Genomic DNA, 19233 nt, shown 5'->3' on the forward strand with positions numbered 1-19233 from the left:
AGTTTCCATAAAACATCTTTATTTAAATAAGCTTCATTTACTTATGAAGTTTTTTTTCCTCTTAAGAAAATAAAAGCCAATGATCTAAAGGCGACTCCTGTACTTACCACATCTCTGTCAATGCGGGCTGCCATCATCTCAGGCGTTTCTTCCTGCTCATGGTACTGCCTTGGTTTCTCAACTACAGAAAGGAGAATCATGTCTTTCAACCTTTTACTCACACAATACCAATATAGGCAATTAAAACATAAAAATTAGTTTAAAAGGAGGACCATTCGCAAAAGGGAACACCTCCACTGGATACACAAGTCAAAACTGTGCTCATCAGCCATGAAATGCATCCTTATCTACACTAACAGGAGCAGCTGGGCAGAGCTTATGTATTGGTCCTCTCACCTTTATGATGTTTATTTAACTTGTAATATCCCCTCTATTCTCTCTCTTCCCTGAGTCAACTACCTGTAGAACCAACCTTAACTTAGCATCGTTTAATTCCTACACAAGCCAGAAACATAAACCAGCAGTTAAGCTTTTACTTCTCAAAAGCTGGTCAACTAAGTTCTAATGCAACAGAGCTATAATTTTTATACATTCAAATACTGTGACTACAATAAAGCTTTGGGAGTTCTGACAGCAGAGTGCTTCTTAAAATTTAAGTGTAATTAAGCTTAAAACCCACAATATTGGGCTCATTAATTTGAAGCTACGAGCTTTAAAAGCAGACAGAAATTTTCACATTAAAAAATAAATGTCCATTCAAGATATTAAGGTTGCTCAGTTGGCTAGAGCATGATGTTACTCATGAAGTTATTATCATGAACTCCTTCCTAGTATGAGTCAGTTAATACTACCCCTAAACACAGAGAGTTGTTACAGATATTTCATGGAAGAATAAATTTTAAAATATATGGATGGAACAACAGAAAATAACACCACAAACGGAAGTACAACTCACGATACATCATCATGACTCATGATGCTCAATACAGAGAACTGCAAAAAAATATTGGAAACTTTGTATTGCTATTCTTCCTATGCACTAACTTTACCTATAACTGGAACACTTGCCAACAAAAAAAAAAAGAAAGAAGAAATCACCATGTCTTATGAAACTTAATTAGCGGCTGTTAACTACTTTAAGATAATTAAAATTTCTATCTATGAAATCTTGCCAGTTAGCTACTATTTTACACATAGTTAGCTGCTACCTTGGCTGTAGTGGACTACCACAGAAAGCACTAAGTTGAGGTTGAAATAGCTATTAGGAACTCTACAGAGGTCCCCAAAAAATATCATTTGGAGGGCACAGTGACAGGGAGATATGGTATTTCTTGGGCTCTGTCAGGTCTGAAACACAACTAGGAACCCTAGTGCCACTGGCGCTATTCCACAGAGATCACTTTTGGAAGTCAGGGTTAGATATACCTCAGGGATTCAAAGGAGAAGCAGTTCAGCCTGAGTCAGCCAGAGCCTTCAGAGGAACCAGAAAGATACTCCTCTTGAGGGGCTTTCCAACTAAAAACTGGACTGGATCCAGGCCAAACCTGAATAATAAGTCTTCTGTTTAGTCTAGTGGTAAATTTGAAGTTCTGAAAGCCTTATCTCACTTAGTTTAAGCAGATGACACTGCAGAAAATATTTCAGATAAAATTTAATGAGAGCTCAGAAAACCCTAGGGATAAATTCTCTCTTTGTTATAAATTATATTAGGTTCGGCAGGGCACAGTGGCACACGCCTGTAATTCCAGCACTTTTGGAGGCGGAGGCGGGAGGATCACGAGGTCAGGAGATCAAGACAATCTTGGCTAACACGGTGAAACCCCGTCTCTACTAAAAATACAAAAATTAGCCAGGTATGGTGGCATGCGCCTGTAATCCCAGCTACTTAGGAGGCTGAGGCAGGAGAATTGCTTGAACCCAGGAGGCAGAGGTTGCAGTGAGCTGAGATCGCACCACTGCACTCCAACCTGGGTGACAGAGCGAGACTCCATCTCAAAAAAAAAAAAAAAATATATATATATATATATATATATATATATATGGTTCAACATATTATATATATAGTTCAACATATATATAATATTATACATAATATATTATATATACGTCATATAAGATGTATTATATATACATAAGATGTATTATATATACATTATATAATATATATAAGGTTCAGCATATATTTTTACAGGTTTATTCAGAATGTCTGTAAGCTTGTCTTATCCTTCCTCTACTTCAGAACCTCTTCATCAAAATAGTAACAACAAAAACACCATAAGTACACAAAAAGTATAGAATACAATAAATTACTGTATTTTAAACATTTTAAATACAAAGATCAATACAAATTTACATAATTTATGAAAACAGAAACTTATAAAATTAAACTACATAGCTCTATTTTTTTTTAATGAATGCATCAGAGTTCTTTTTTTCATATATTCGGTAGCTCGGCTTACATTTAAACCTCTGAAAAAACCTTTAAGAATACAAGAAACCTAAACAAAATAGAAAACAATTCAGAAAGAAAATGAACTCAATTTGGCAAAATGAGAACCACAAATTACGCTTACTATTCTGCAGTCAGTTACTATCATAAACATTATTTACTTTCAGATTCACAGCAACCCATGAATTCTTATCCGCATTTTAGAGATGAGGCTGAAGTACAGAGAGAGAACTTCCCAAGACCACACAGGTAGACAGATCAGGTCTTGCTTCAGAGCCCAACTTTTACCCTGCACATCCAAAGAAGAGTCCGAGGTGCCTCATTTTTGGAAATGAGTTATATCGTTTAACTATAGTGCCAGATACCCTGTGTGAATCATACTTTACTGGTTAAAGAATAAGAAAGCTGGCCAGGCGCGGTGGCTCACGCCTGTAATCCCAGCACTTTGGGAGGCTGAGGCGGGTGGATCACGAGGTCAGGAGATTGAGACCATCCTGGTTAACATGGTGAAACCCCGTCTCTACTAAAAATACAAAAAATTAGCCGGCCGTGGTGGCGGGCGCCTGTAGTCCCAGCTACTCGGGAGGCTGAGGCAGGAGAATAGCGTGAACCCAGGAGGCGGAGCTTGCAGTGAGCCAGTATCAGGCCACTAGCCTGGGAGACAGGGAGACTCTGTCTCAAAAAAAAAAAAAAAAATTAGAAAGTTAAGAAGTCCCACTGGAGTAGAGGCAAAAGAATGAGGCTCTAGCGTTCATCGATTCGAGCCTGCTGAATCACAATTTATTCGTCCTTAAAATGAAGACTAGACCAAACACATTTTAAGGCATTTTTTAGTTATAAACATTTCAGACTCTAGTAAAATATTCTAACACATAAAAAGTAACACTAATAACACAGGTGAAACACAATGAGATCTCAGTTATTATTGATGAAGCAGCAGATAGCAGCTCTCATTTTTCCACAGCAGACTTACGGAACTGTTATCTGTCTGAATGCTCAGACCCCTACACCATATTTCCATTCAAACATTTAGCTACAGGATCTAGCAATATAAATCATCCAAAATTACACACTGAGAAAAGATAGCCCACCAAAATGTCAGGTGACTTTTAGCACTAGAAGGCTATCCACTGAGTTGCTTTGGTTGTTTAGTAATATAATGATGTCCTAACTTGTCTATTTTAATGAATATATTACTAATAAGATAGATACACATTAAATTAAAAAAATGACTTTAGAGAAATATAAGCTAAAACAGGGAGGTTTTTTTAAGCAAGTGGGAAATTATAATTCAGTGTTTTTAGGAAGTTGTTTGGCAATATGTGTCAAGAGTTTTTTAAAGGTTAATATTCTTAGCCCATAATTTCACTTCTAGAAATCTATCCTATAGAAATAACCAGAGATATGGTCAAAGATTTATAAACGAAGCTGTCCATCATTATTGATAAAAAATAAACTATGAAATAATATTTCAAAATTGAGAATGATTGAAAATGATACAATAATATAAACAATTATATATTCATCAAAAATCAACTTTTAAAAATGTTATATGGCAAAATATGCATCATATAATTCTAAAAATCAGTCTTCAAAACTGCGTATACAACATGAACTTTATTGTTTAAGAAATAAGAAAAGACTAGAAAGTAAAATCAACTTGTCAACAGGATGATGAAAATTACAGATGAATTTATTTCCCTACGTATACAGGTCCAAGTTTTATGCATTCCAAATTTTTCAAATTTTACATAATGATTATTTGTAAAATAAAAATATATAAGGTTATATTTTTTAAAAAAACAGTAACGCTAAGTTCTATGTTATAATTGTTTTTAAACAGAATGCCAAGGTGAAATGATGCCACGCTCATAGGGCCCACTTGACAAGTACAGTACAGTCGTATGATGGATACCTTTTACCCTTCTCCACTGCCAGCAGCCAACCACTGTCCTGACAACCTTTCCATCAATATGACAAACTTGTCCACAAAGGGACTGTAGTTAAATAATAAAAAATTGGAAATAATTTTAATTGCGGTCTTTAAAAAAACCTGTACATATTTTGTTGCCATCTTTTTAACTGTCAATCAAGTGAAACTTCCTCTCTTAGCATTAAAAAAAAAAAAAAAAGAAAAGAAAAAAAAAAAAAGACTCTAACCCTAACACCATGTTTATTAAATGGTGGGTCTGAACTCTTACAGATAATAATCTTAACAAAATTCAAGGCTTAACTTTCTTTCACCTAAGATTTGATTTTTTTTTTTTTTTGAAATGGAGTTTTGTTCTTGTTGTCCAGGCTGGAGTGAAATGGCGTGATCTCAGCTCACTGCAACCTCCGCCTCCCGGGTTCAAGCGATTCTCCTGTCTCAGCCATCCCAGTAGCTGGGGTTACAGGTGCCTGCCACCACGCTCACCACATTTTTGTAGTTTTAGTACAGACAGGGTTTCATCATATTGGTCAGGCTGGTCTCGAACTCCTGACCTCAGGTGATCCGCCCGCCTCAGCCTCCCAAAGTGCTGGGATTACAGGCATGAGACACTGTGCCCAGCCAGATTTGATTTTTTAAAAAGTAACCTCAAGCTTCAGTTCTGAAATCAGCATCAGAATTTGAAAGCAAGACCTATGCCCCAACCCAAAGTAAGTGTTCAATAAGTATTAATTCTAGGAAGACTCACAGTCCCCTTGGTCGGCTGCCCACGCAGACCAGGCTGCCACTCGACTTCTAACATCCACCTGGGTGACGGTCCCAGGGGGCGCAGGGGCAGGAGCTCTGGGTGGGGGCGGTATACCAGGGTCTGCGTTGGAAATCATCCTTAAAAAGATGAAAACAAATAGAATTTTTACCATCTCTATTTCTATAACATATCAATTAACTCAACTTGTGGTACTAGTTATTAAAATTCAGAAACAACTATGTCAAGGGGCAATAAGGATTTCCTAAGCATTCCATATTATGCATATTTATGAATGCATATGAAATAAAAAAAATTAATAGTCAGCTGAAAACTAGGTTGATTTTCTTTCTGAGTCTCATGTGATTTGGAAGGGCCATGGAACAATTACAATCCTACTGTCTAGCTTGTATTTCCCTAAGATACCTTCTCTTCAAATGCCACTCATCTTTCATGACCCTGTGACTTCCAACCCAAGTGAAGCCATATCAGAGAAAGATCAAAAATATGGAGAGCAAAGGAGCAAACGCACTGACAAACTTGGGAGAACAAATGTGTTGAGACTACAGGTTATGATCTATACAACATAATAATATACTTCCATGGAAAATAATTCTTCTAACTCTTTGGGGGAAAAAAGCCTTAGAAACAAATCAATTCCACCCCTTGATTTCTTTTAATGTTTTTACCTCAGGGCATCAGGCCGCCTCTTCTGTTTCCCTCCTTTACTGTCACTGATTGCACTTTCAATATCTTCACTAATTAGGTTTGCCTGCAAGGAGATACAAGTTACCTGTAAGTTGATAGATTTTTCCGAGTCTTGATATGTAGTTTAAAACAGGAAAAGGAATTGTTCCTTGTCTGAATCAGTAAGCATCTTGATGTAAAAATCTTTTTATAAAAATGTTGTGAAACATGACTCTTGTGGTTTTTATAATGGTGAACTATATAATGATAAGATTTTAAAAACTGAAGAAATGTTTAAAGATTATCTTAAAGGGAAACTATCATTGAATAAAGGCAATGAAGGAGGCAAAGAATGGATATGCATATGCTAAAAATGAAACTGAGTAAAAATCTCTAATTGGGAAGAAATTAAGGGGTTAGAGATTCCCACACATAGAACAGACAGAGTTCCTTCCCTTTCTCATCCTCAAGATCCACTGGATACCTATTAACCCAGCAAAACATATCTTTGGGTTTAAGGCAAATCCACTACACCCATGAGATAAACTCCAATACTAGGTTGTACCCTTTTGGGTAACCACTTTATTTTGTCACTTCAGGTAAAAGCTAACTTTCTACAAACAATTAACTTTTCCAATACTTTTCCAATAAGAACATTCAGTTAGATATTTCTTGGGGATCAATGTGAGATTCACAGATAAGAAGTTTTTGTTTGGTTGCAAAGTTTGTTTAGAGCCAGTCATTATCACTCTATATTAGAATGTTGATGAGATGCACCATCTATGTTTGTGCCTCCTTGTTGTATGTAATGTTTTCTCAAATATGTACGTTGTATTTCTTTTACAGTAAGCATCGATAATCATAAAATTTTGGAAATGATGGGATATTTAAAAGAGCATCTCATCAGTTCCTTCTAATTAATAAAACTGAGGAGTACTTGTATGAAAGGGCCTGGCCAAGGTCACATTGCTCGTTAAATGAGAGTGCCAATGCATCCCAGTCCAGTGTGACTTCCTAAGAGCATTAAGTTTCAATAAGACATTACAAACATCCTGTCAAAGGCTTTCTGTTACATAGGATACTAAAACTGAAGATGAAAAGACAGTTAATTAAAAATAATTATTTTTTTTTTTAAAAAACCCCAAACAAAAACTGAAGATGCCTAGGAATCATCAACTTCTTATACTGGGGCTATTATATTTCTAAGAAAAATTTTGCTGCAAAGGTGGGCAGGAGCATTGCATGAAGTCCTATAATAAAGAAACTTTAAAAATCAAAAACAATATTGCACAATGAGCCATATAAAATAAACTGCATTTTTCATTGCGTTTATACTTTTAACCAGCCAAGGGAAAAAGGTCTCATATGCAGAGTATAAAACCAATGAGTAAATGCATATGGTGCTCTGTGGTATGTGAGCTTTTGGAGTTAGGACAGAACTATATTCAGTAAATACATTTTGAATCCATTATCATTACCATTCCATATCAAATAAAGCAAACCCTTTGTTCCCAAACTTAAAATTCAGAAGCTTTACACTATGGCATAGTAACTTTTAGCTCCCGGGGGGCTTTTTAGAGCACAGATACAAACATCAAATCTGAAATGTTTTTTAACTTAGGCCTCTGGTTTATATATGTTTGAATTAAATTTCACTATATTTTTAAAGCAAAATGTTCCCTTTAATATTTATTGAATATATCTAACCTTACAAAAATTATAATATACTATGACTTTCAAAAGGCACTATACAAAAATCTGATGAATATCACTTACACAAATTACTTAAATGCCAGTTCTTTTAGAAGAAGGTTTTTAGAAAGTCATCTGTGATGTAAATTGAAATTAGAAGAAAATTATGAAACACAGTTTACAGTCAATTTTACTTTATCTATCATCTTTAAATGTCAAAAAATACAGAAAAGATCAAGTGACTGTGCTAATCTCCTAAAAGTTCTTTATAAGATAAAATTACATGGATATTTTATAATATATCATCAAAATGTTAAATCACTGCTTTAGCAAAGTACCAATTAACACAAAATGATTTCTCTTTTAAAGAAAACAACTCAGGAAATAAACACATTCAAGGTTGAAGATAACTTCTAAGGTCCAATAAAGCATCACAAATTATAATCATTTGAAATTACACTATACTTTGAAATAGAAACTTTCAGGACACATCGTGTTATTACTGGCTCATCCATTTTCACGTATCATTTGGGAATTACAAATCCTGAGCAACGATTCGAATCACATAATTAAATGGTGAACTTTAAATCAATATCGTGGGAAATGTCTAAGTACTTCATTGCAGTAATCCACGCTATGTCATTAGTGCAGAATAAATTAGAATTACATGATTATTTACTGTCCACAAAGCATGATTTCTGAACAATCAATTTTTAATTATAAGTTTAAGGCATTTGATGTGAATTTAATATATTATCTATCCTTTAAAAAAAAAAAAAACAGAATGCCTCTTATTTTTAAGAGACACAGTCTCACTCTGTTGCCCAGGCTGGAGTGCAGAGGGTCGATTATAGCTCCCTGTAATCTCCAACTCCTGGCTCAACAGATTTTCCTCTCTCAGCCACCTGAGTAGCTGAGACTACAAGTATGTACAACCACACCTGGCTAATTTTTTAAACCTTTTCAGTAGAGACTGGTCTTGCCATGTTGTCCAGGCTGGGCTTGAACTCCTGGCCTCAAGCCATCTTACAGCCTCGGCCTCCCAAAGCACTGGGATTACAAGTATGAGCTACTCTGCCTGCCCCTGATTTTATTAACATCACCCTAATTTCTTTATTTACTTGCCATGGAAATCCTAAGGAAGATACTAAGGTATTTGTTTTCCTTACAAGATCCTCAGAAACTAAAAATCTAGTACCTAATATGAGATATATTATCAAAATAGGTAATTCAAAAGCTGCCAGAACGTCTGCTTAAAGAGGAAACAAAAATTTCACCATTCTCTTACCTTAACCTCATCACACTGGAAAAGATGAAGATCTGGCTTGTTCTGGGTTGGCTCTTTGCACACCAGGGCAAGCACTGAATCATAGCTGCATGAATGCATCACAGCTTGGCAGTGCTGGATTGTGTTTAAAGGAAAATTCTCCAGTTCATTCTATAAATAAAGTAAACATTTTATTTTTCAAACTTCCACCCATTTTCAAACAATCTGAAATGACTGTAAACATTAATATTAGTGGCATTTTCTTGAAAATAAAATAGTATAAATTTTACACACTTGCCTTTGATTCTAAATCAATCAGGCTCACAGCTCTGTCATCCACTTGAAGAATCATATCTTGAGTCCACACTTTGCCCTTGGCATCAAGCAATTTCAACTTCCTTATTCCATCATCAACAGTGATCATAGCATCTTTCCGATCCAGGATAAATGTAGTCAAGTGCTTACGATTGGCAAAAAGGAAAAGGATTTATAACAGATACAAATACATACAACCTCTTACATTTCCAATACATTTTCCAAAAGAAAATCAAATTAACCTGAGGTCAGCTAGCAGAGAACGACAAACATAAAGTGCTCTTAAAACTTCATGACTATTTTAACGAGAGAATAAAGCCAAGCAGGGATTTTTGGGGTTTTTTTGAATAGAAGAAATGGTGTTTTGACTCATAAGATACCTAAATCTCTTTCATACTGAGCCATGTTGAACTACATAAACATGATATTAAAACAACTTCTTAACAGCTTAAATAATATTCTCTTTAAGTATACTTTTCCCTATTTTATACTCTATTATGGTTATTTAAATGCTGAACCTAGCAGCATTTAAACAGCAGGCTATCTGTATGGGAGCTTTAAAACTATGGACACTGATTGTAGCAACAGCACAATTCTAGCCTACAGGAGCTGTCAAACTATTCAATCCACTAAAACCACTTACTGAAACAAAACTGTTTGAATTTGATTAAGCATGCTTGAGATAGGTAGAAAACTGGAAATAAGAGCAATTTAAAAATTACTTCTCTGCTTAAATATTTTCTATTATAAGCAGAGGTCATCTAGATAAATTCCAACCAAGAGCAAATATCTTAAAAGAGAGCCAAAACTTAAAAATAACCCTTATTTAACTAGAACTAGTAATAACTTTAGTTAAACTAGAAACTAAACTGCTCACTGAAACTGTCAAAGGCTTAATTTCGAGAAGATTCTACAGCACAAAGTAGAAGCCATTATCCTTTTTTAAATGAAATAAGACTGGCAATGATAAATGAGTAGTAGTTATGATTTTAAATCATTCTTTATGAAAATAGACCACAGACTAACAAGATATTTTACATGTAACATCTGTTTTAAAAAAACCTAAACAAAAAGGTCAGTGCAACTTAAAATACATCATAAGAATGAAATAAAACTGAATTCTGATTTAACTTCCAACGTTTATGTTCCTCAAGTGTCACTCTAAATACTAGCAAATGCCAAAGCATCTTACTTCAACACGGTATTGAGATATATCTGACACACTGCTGACACTGTCCCGTGCATAATTCTTCCTTTGTTCTGAAAGAGAAATTGAAAAAGCCATGATTTGTCGCCTAATAAGCTGAAGTTCATATATTGGTATCATGTGGCTATCTCTAAAACTAGTCTATCTCACGTATAAATACAGTAGCTGACAAGTTGCCATTGTGTGGTATATCTGAAAACACTCATTATTCACAGTAAATCTAAAAACCACAAGAACGTCTAAATAATAGGCAAGAACAATTTGATCCACTATATGTTTTTAGAATTCCAAAGGTTAACAAGATTATAAATACTATAAGAAAAAAAGTTATTTCCTCTAAAGGTTTTTTTTTATCAGTCAGGGACCTACTGTTTTGACAAATCAATTACAACTGGCTTACAAATTTCATCTGTTACTGCACTGATAGCAAAATATAATTGCAAATATTGTCATAGATACTGTATTATATGAGTTAGACTACATTATTAAAATCATAGACACTACAAGGAACAACTTCTTTTGCAGTATCCAAACTGGGATAGTGTTAGAGGAGATTTAAAGCATGATTCAATCACATGGCTTGCCATTAAATATTAACAGTTTTCACACATCTACAGAACACACAAATGTGATACTTTGAATCATAAATATAAGTTGATAGGAAAAATGAGAAAGTCAGGTAGAAAGTTATTGCACCAAACTACTTAAAAAGCAAAAAGAAACCTTTAATTTTCTTTTCTGAAATGCTGCAAAACCAAAAACTAACATTAAAATATAAAAAGTATGTTGGTAATATTTGGCATTTGTTACTGTCTTTTTAAAATTTGTATTATTTTTTAAAATATGGAACACTTCATGAATTTGCATGCCATCCCTGCACAGAGGCCACGCTAATCTCTGTATCATTCCAATTTTAGTATATGTGCTGCCAAAGTGAGCACTATTTGTTGCTTTCTAATCAAGCAACTTGCTTATTTGTAAATTCAGAGTTGCCCTGTTTCTTCTAAACAGAATGCTATGATGAAAAACAACTTTGAGAGGGAACTGTCAGATTTGTTCTCCCAGCTTCAGCTGTGTCACTAAGTAGGAAACTAAATTTGGGCAAGACACTTAATACCCTGGGCCTCAGCACCCTTACTGTAAAATAAAAGGGTTAAACAAGGTCAAACCTACAGGCCTTTAAGGATTTAACATTCTGACATATAGATATGCCTTAGCTTCCCCAACAACCTGTTTTCTTTGTAAATGTAAACCTATTTATTTTAGTTAATATAGTTATTCTATAACAGATAAGTTGTTTGGAAAGTTCTGCTGAACATAAAAGCTGAGCAAGTACAAAAATATAAAGTGCATAATGTACATATGCAGACTCAGAACGTTAACACAGAATTTTAAGAAAACTTAATAAATTTTCGTTTTACAACACATATGAAAGTAACTTTTCATTTATATTTACTTGTACAATTTAGATTAAAATCTCCATATCCTTGTATCAATATTACTCTGATACTCCAATACATTCCATTTTTGCTTTTGCAGCATTAAAATTACTTAATAAAAACAGAAGCACTACAAAATTCACTCTCTGCTACCTTTCTTTTTTTGTTTGGATGACGACCTGAGGAAGTATGATCCATCTGGTCCTACCAAAATAATGGCATCAAAATGAAAGATCTGGTTTCACCTAAAATTTTCTCTCCCAATATAACAAAACATAAACCTTCACTTACATGACTGTATTCTATATATTTTTAAAAAGTGAACGACCATGATTTTTCTGATTAGCTGTTGCGGATTAATCAGTGTGAGATATTAACGCATGGATAATTATCCTTGCGACAGCCGTTACGACTCTTGTAATACAATATATAATTCAGGAATATATTTCACAAAACCACATCTAGAAACAATCACTATTTCAGAGTCCCTGGCTCACCATATTCTAACACAACTGTCCATGACAGATTCACAGCAGGAGCATTCTGCTTGCTTTGATCTGACCTTAGGACAGTAAAAGAAATGGCAGTGGTTGCCGTGACACCCAGTCATGATATGGGAACTCCTGGATGTTCAAATGCTTGTCTTTTGGGTAATTTATTGGCAAATACAACAGCTGAAGATCTGAAACACTGTGTTTCTATTTAGATATTCTCATTATGAAGTATTAAGAATTTATCCCTGACCTCCCGATTTCCTAGCATATAGTTTCCCAATCCCACAGAAATATAATTTACAGAAATGAAAAGAAAAACTATCTGATAGCATTTTTAAACAGTGTGACATTAACTGATCACTCTGATTGCCTAGAAGATATGATGTCATTTCTAATATTCCAAATTAAGAACCTGCTTTAGGAATTCCTAAGCTGCTTTCTCTCCTATGTTGTACACTAAATAAGTTGTATAAGAAACTACCTTTTAAAGATCCTAAAAATGTATAAATGCCATAAAATGGATTTATAAATAAATTAGTAGTTCCAGTGATTTTTAAGTCAATCCATAAATAAAGGTTAATATTAACATTTTAATAGGCAATTTTGAAAGACATTTCCTAAAAGGCAATTATAATACATTTCTTTTTTATGAGAATCATATATATTCACAAGAACTGGTATAAATAGTAATTAGGCTCCTAAGCTAGAAATCTCACCAAAGCCTTAAAACAGTATAAAAAGCCTAACCAAAATCTCTCGACACTACTCAAGATGAATCCTCTAATGAAATTCACCACTGTTGCTAACAGTGGTTCTCATCCTTGGCTGCATGTTAGAATGAACTTGATAAAACAGTGTGCAACTCATCTACTATATACTATCTCTTTAAGCAGAACATTTTCCTTTCCAAATTAAGAATGTAAATATGGTCAAATAGTATATTAAATAATAAATACATGAATACATGAATAAATATGGCAGTAGGGTTTTAGCTTTCTAGTAGTACAAGCTGCTCAACTCCCAACATAAGACTAAGTCTATTTCCCCTCCAATTCTGGCCCCTGCCTCTCTTTCTCTCTCAGAATCAATTAGAGGTAGGATGAAACTTACTTGCCTATAGAACCACTGGTTGTGTTTCACTATTTTGCCTATTAGCTTTTATGTTATGGTCCAGAATGTACAACTCCAAACAGACAGAATTGCATGAATTCAGTAACCAGTGATGAAAAATCTTTACATACAATTTTATTATACACTATTGCAAAAACTGATATTCAACTCCCAGATCAGAAATACTAAATTTAGGTTTCATTTAATTTGTTAATTAGTTGAACTACAAGTATAAAAAGCATCCAGGTCTTGGTATTTATACTTAATTCCCCTTTACCTGCATTGCTGTTTACGCATAATATAACATTTGAAACGGCTAATATTCAGAGATACAGCTAATATTTAGAATTTTTGTTCTCTTTCTCTGAAAACAAAAATGTTCCTTAGAGAGTAAGGATTTGGCCACTAGCAAGAAAAAAGTAACATAAAAGCAGCTGCTGAGTACTCCTCTCTCTAAATAAAACAATGGGCTAGAACTCATATTACTTTACACTTAACGAAAACTTTCAACCACAGTAAAGGAGAATTCCTTTCCCAGTATCTTAGTGTCTAAGTGTATTTATTCCGTAGAGGAGAGGTGCTTAATGGGAATCAGTGGTGAGCACTGAGTGATAATTACAAGCTCTCAATATCAGGCAACTACAATCACAGTTTGACAAATGAGTATCTGAACCAAGATACCATTATGAAGAATAAACAAAATCATTTCTTTAAAACTACATTATTTAAGAAGTAATTTTATTGACCTGTTCAACAAATTATTAAAATGGCTTATTCCATGAGGTAAAAAAGGAGTTTTAAAATTTTCAGCTAAGTTGGGAAAACTGCCAAACTGTCTTTTTGAGTCAATTGCTCTGCCACATTCTATCAAGCTGAATTTTTGACTCAAACATTTAGCTCAATTTCCTAATACTATTTAATGAATTAGAAGCCATTTACATCTTAAGAATTTAAAAAAAAAATTTTGTTCTGTTAAAAAAAAAAGATTTCAATGTTTTCTCTAAGTAAAATACATACCGTAAATAATAAGGATGGGCAAAAGAGAAACAGATTTTCACTCTTAAGTGCTACTTGAATGTGTAAGAAGTTGCTTGGGCTTTAATTATAACAATTAAACAGAGAGGCTAGCTCCAAACCAAGATCAGGAGATAGAGAGACACATGAAGAGAAAGAAAGCTAGGTATGAAAAGGATAAAATATGGAATGGATATGTGTTAAGAAAAATTCAGGAACACTGCTACAAGACAGTTGAATCAAGCACTCTGTAGAACTAAAGTTTATAGTAAACCCAACTATACAGAAATTCACCATGCAGTTTATAAGTTACTCATACTCAATTCTTACCAATACCTCCTTGAAAAGAAAAAACAAAGATGGAAAAACACAAATATATTTTCCTACTTGTTAACATCACAAAGCAGTTTAAACTTAAGGTTAAAATAAGACTTAAGGCCAGGCGTGGTGGCTCACACCTGCAATCCCAGTACTTGGGAGGCCCAGGTAGGCAGATCACTTGAGGTCAGGAGTTCAAGACCAGCCTGGCCAACATGGCGAAAGGCTGTCTCTACTAAAAATACCAAAATTAGCCAGGTGTGGTGGCACATGCCTATAATTTCAGCTACTCAGGAGGCTGAGGCAGGAGAATTACTTGAACTAGGATGTGGAGATTGCAGTCAGCTGAAATTGTGCCACGGCACTCCAGCCTGGGTGACAGAGCGAGACCCTATCTCAAAAAATAAAAATAAAAATAAAATGAGACTTAAAAGAGTACCTTTCTATCATACTGACCCAATATTGTGTGTCCTCCCAATAATAAAATCTCAAAGTTAACTGTAGGTGTTGGTAATGACAACAAAATATCGCTAATTGGTAATTCAATGAAATGAGTTTTCTAGAGACAAAATGACTTTAAGCAGTTGGTAATTCATGAAATGATCACATTCCAAATTAAGCAATATCTAATTTAAAGAGAAGTTACCGTTCTAGAAAGTCCAGCTATTTAGAACATAGCATAATACCCACACTTAAATAAATGAAGTCCTCTGAGTGTTTGTTAGAGATGTCACCATGTCTATACATTAACACGTGCATATTTTAACATACAGACTGTAGTGGAAAAGACTCTCCCAGCTGGGCGCGGTGGCTCACGCCTGTAATCCCAGCACTTCGGGAGACGGAGGCAGGCGGATCACGAGGTCAGGAGATTGAGACCATCCTGGCTAACACGGTGAAACCCAGTCTCTACTAAAAATACAAAAAAATTAGCCAGGCATGGTGGAGGGCACCTGTAGTACCAGCTACTCGGGAGGCTGAGGCAGGAGAATGGCGTGAACCCAGAAAGCGGAGATTGCAGTGAGCCAAGATCGCGTCACTGCACTCCAGCCTGGGCGACAGAGCAAGACTCCGTCTCAAAAAAAAAAAAAAGACTCTCAAGTCCCCACTTAGAACCTATTTACTAAGAACATTTTTTATGTAGTTTCCCGGCCCATAGATATCAGAAGCCATGCTAGAAGCTCACAGGTTATAACAACATGGAAAAGGGACAGGCTTGAGACCCAGCCACATGGAAAAAGCAGCCCTAAATATTCAAAAGGGTGGTGAATCCGAATGATTTGGTGTGAAGGTAAGGAATGCAGCCCCTGAGTTTCACAGTGCATAAGCTAATGTGCACACACATGATCCTTTGTCACTAAGAAGATCATGTACCAGGAAGATCTGGCACCAACCGCTGTCAGACCCAAGGGAAGGGAATATTTAATATACTTTCCAGGTATTTCCCTTAAGAACAATTTTAAATTTTAGTGCTTAAAGGCTTTGACAGACAGCCTAGCTGGAAAAAAATTATAAAATTTCCAGTATTCTGATAACAGTAGCTAAATAAAATGTTACTGTCATGAGATAACTGGAGGAGGGAGAAATTAACATTTATCTTCCTAAGGAAGTGTTATGGTGTCAGGGACGATAATGATGCAGAGTCTTTCATATGCTGGCTCAAAAATTTCTTGTGTGATAATTTAAAAATGTCAAAATCGAGTTATTAAAATTGCTACATATTTTCACTATTTTCCTTGAATAAATTAATATGTTCTCAAATAAGCAAATTTATTGTCATATACAAGCATAGTTCACAATACATTTATACCACTTGTAAAAAATATTTCTAGAACATTATAGGGAGTGAATATGGAATATAAGTTTTAAAATATATAATGAAAGTCACCTCTTGATTCTGTCAAAATATCACTATAATGAATTGTCTAACATTTGGAGGTAATATCAAAATATTAAATTTGAGAATCTTGATGAATCTGAGGACCCGGGACAGAAAGTGACTCTCCAGTACCACTCCCCATTTCCATGATGGCGTCATTACTTCTGTTTTCTCATATAAACTTACCACAGAGTTATTATCGTTTTTATTTTATACATGAGGAAACTGGGGTCAATCATTTGTGCAAAACAGCAGCCATTTGGTAGCAGTACCATGATTCAGATCCTCTGGCCTCCAAAACCCCTGCTGCCTTTCTGAGCACATTCAGTGGAAGCAATCCGGGTGGCCCGTTATGGTGTCAGACCTGAAAAGTGTTCTCATGAAAAACTCTACATGAAACTTCAGATAGAGTAGCTAGACTGTGGTCAGTGCGTAAAAAACAGTGTGAACATTCATGTTCCAGTGCACAAGACAGTATCCTCCTATTACAAAGATGTTCATGAAGGCAAATTAATTCTTGGAAGATGATTTCAACTCATTTAAAATTGTAAAAGGATAAATTTTACATAAGATGCATAAACTGTGAGAAAACAAACTATATCACAAATCTCTTTACTAAATTTCCAGTTAAGAAGAGACACTGCCAGCACACACTGTTTAAGTTGCAGATGTGGTTTCCTTCCTCTTTGTGTAATACCCACCACTGTATCTCAACACACCACACAAAACACACAAATAGTGCCTTCCCTCTGAGAGTTCTCAGAAAATGCCTGTGGAATGAATGGACAGATGGATGAATGACAAGGGAGAAATATGTTCATGTTTTGAAGATACATATAATCTCTTCTGGGTGACAAAGGATCGTGTGTGTGCACATTAGCTTATGTGCTGTGAAACTCGGGGGCTGCATTCCTTACCTTTACACTAAATCATTCAGATTCATCTCCCTTCTGAATATTTAGGGCTGCCTTTTCCATGTGGCCGGGTCTCAAGCCTGTCTCTTTTTCATGTTGTTATAATATGCGTACTTCTAGCATGTGACAATAGACGCTATATATAAGTTAAAACTATGCAGACTGGGATGCTAAACATTCCCAAAGCTACCTAAATAAAACTTCAACTAGAATCTGTTTATTGCAAAGCTATCTTCAAAACATGAACATATTTCTCCCTTGTCATTCATCCATCTGTCCATTCATTCCATAGGCTTTTTCTGAGAACTCTCAGAGGGAAAGTACTATGTGTATGTCTTTGTGCAGTGTGTTGAGAGACAGTGGTGGGTATTAGAAACAAAGAGGAAAGAAACCACATCTGCAACTTAAAGCCATCTTACTTTTAAGCCTAATCCATTGCTAAGACTTATTTCCTCCCTATAAATGCTTCTTGGATTTGCCCCTTTCTTTTTTTTTTTTTTTTTTTTTTTTGAGAGGGAGTCTCGCTCTGCCGCCCAGGCTGGAGTGCAGTGGCCAGCTCTCGGCTCACTGCAAGCTCCGCCTCCCGGGTTCACGCCATTCTCCTGCCTCAGCCTCCCGAGTAGCTGGGACTACAGGCGCCCGCCACCTCGCCCGGCTAGTTTTTTGTATTTTTAGTAGAGACGGGGTTTCACCGTGTCAGCCAGGATGGTCTCGATCTCCTGACCGCGTGATCCGCCCGTCTCGGCCTCCCAAAGTGCTGGGATTACAGGCTTGAGCCACCGCGCCCGGCCGGATTTGCCCCAGAAATGAAAATGAACAGTCACTGTTCATTTTCAGTATAGTCTACAAAATTGTTACATTGTAATCAAGTTCTAAGTTATGTGACTTTGACAATCATCTAACTTGCAAAGGAGGCCTCACTTTGCTTTATATGTAAAAGGAGGGAAATAAAATTTACTGCTTAAAAGCTAATGATTTTCCAGGCTGGTCTCGAACTCCTGACCTCAAGTAATCCACCCACCCTGGCCTCCCAAAGTGCTGGGATCACAGGCGTGAGCAACCCCGTCTCTACTAGAAATACAAAAATTAACCAGATGTGGTGGCACGGGTCTATAGTCCCTGCTACTCTGGATGCTGAGGCAAGAGAATTGCTTGAACCCAGGAGGCAGAGGTTGCAGTGAGCCGATATCATGCCAATGCACTCCAGCCTGGGCAACAAAGCGAGACTCTGTCTCCAAAAAAATAAAATAAAATAAAATAAAAGTAAGAGTTTTCAATCCTTGGATCTAAGATTTTATACAGTTGCTTCTAATACAATATAAACATTAAAATTTACAGGTGAGTTCTATATTCTATTCTTATTTCTTTCTTAGCTCTCTGAAATTAGATTTTAGATCTGTGGTATTTGTGAGAGGATTAATACTCTTTCTCCTTATTAAAATCTTTAGGCTATTATTAGGTGTCTAATTTGCCATATTACTTATATCTCTGATTCACTTATTTCCATGCATAGTCATCAAATTCATCCTTGATATTACTACCAGAGTGAGCCAGAGCAACTCAGACCTATTACTATCCTGATTAAAACACATCAAAGGCTGCTCATTCATTGTAAACAATGCCTAAATTCCTTAATATAATTCTTCCCAATGTGGTCTATGTTCACTTTTTCAATCTTATTTCCCAATGCACCACCATGCACTCTCCAGTTAACACCAAATTGCTTGCATCTCATTAATTCATTACACTCATTCTGCAAGTATTTCTGAGCAT

The 19233-nt window shown here is 35.5% G+C and overlaps 1 protein-coding gene and 1 non-coding gene across 14 annotated transcripts in view; both read right to left on the reverse strand.

Moving 5' to 3' along the window:
* The window catches only part of EPS8 (EGFR pathway substrate 8, signaling adaptor), a 169091-nt gene that overhangs the window by 41738 nt on the left and 108120 nt on the right, over window positions 1-19233 (reverse strand). For all 13 annotated transcript variants that reach the window (XM_077952565.1, XM_015151115.3, XM_077952569.1 and 10 more), the window contains 6 exon segments: window positions 10278-10345; window positions 9069-9230; window positions 8792-8941; window positions 5814-5896; window positions 5128-5264; window positions 108-181 (listed from right to left, as the gene is read on the reverse strand). In XM_077952565.1, coding sequence (XP_077808691.1) covers window positions 108-181; window positions 5128-5264; window positions 5814-5896; window positions 8792-8941; window positions 9069-9230; window positions 10278-10345 — 674 coding nt within the window.
* Window positions 11130-11233, reverse strand: LOC114671126 (U6 spliceosomal RNA). Its single transcript, XR_003721022.1, has one exon. It is a non-coding gene; the product is annotated as a U6 spliceosomal RNA (small nuclear RNA).

This window comes from Macaca mulatta, chromosome 11, assembly GCF_049350105.2.
Source record: "Macaca mulatta isolate MMU2019108-1 chromosome 11, T2T-MMU8v2.0, whole genome shotgun sequence".
Classification (NCBI taxonomy): domain Eukaryota; kingdom Metazoa; phylum Chordata; class Mammalia; order Primates; family Cercopithecidae; genus Macaca; species Macaca mulatta.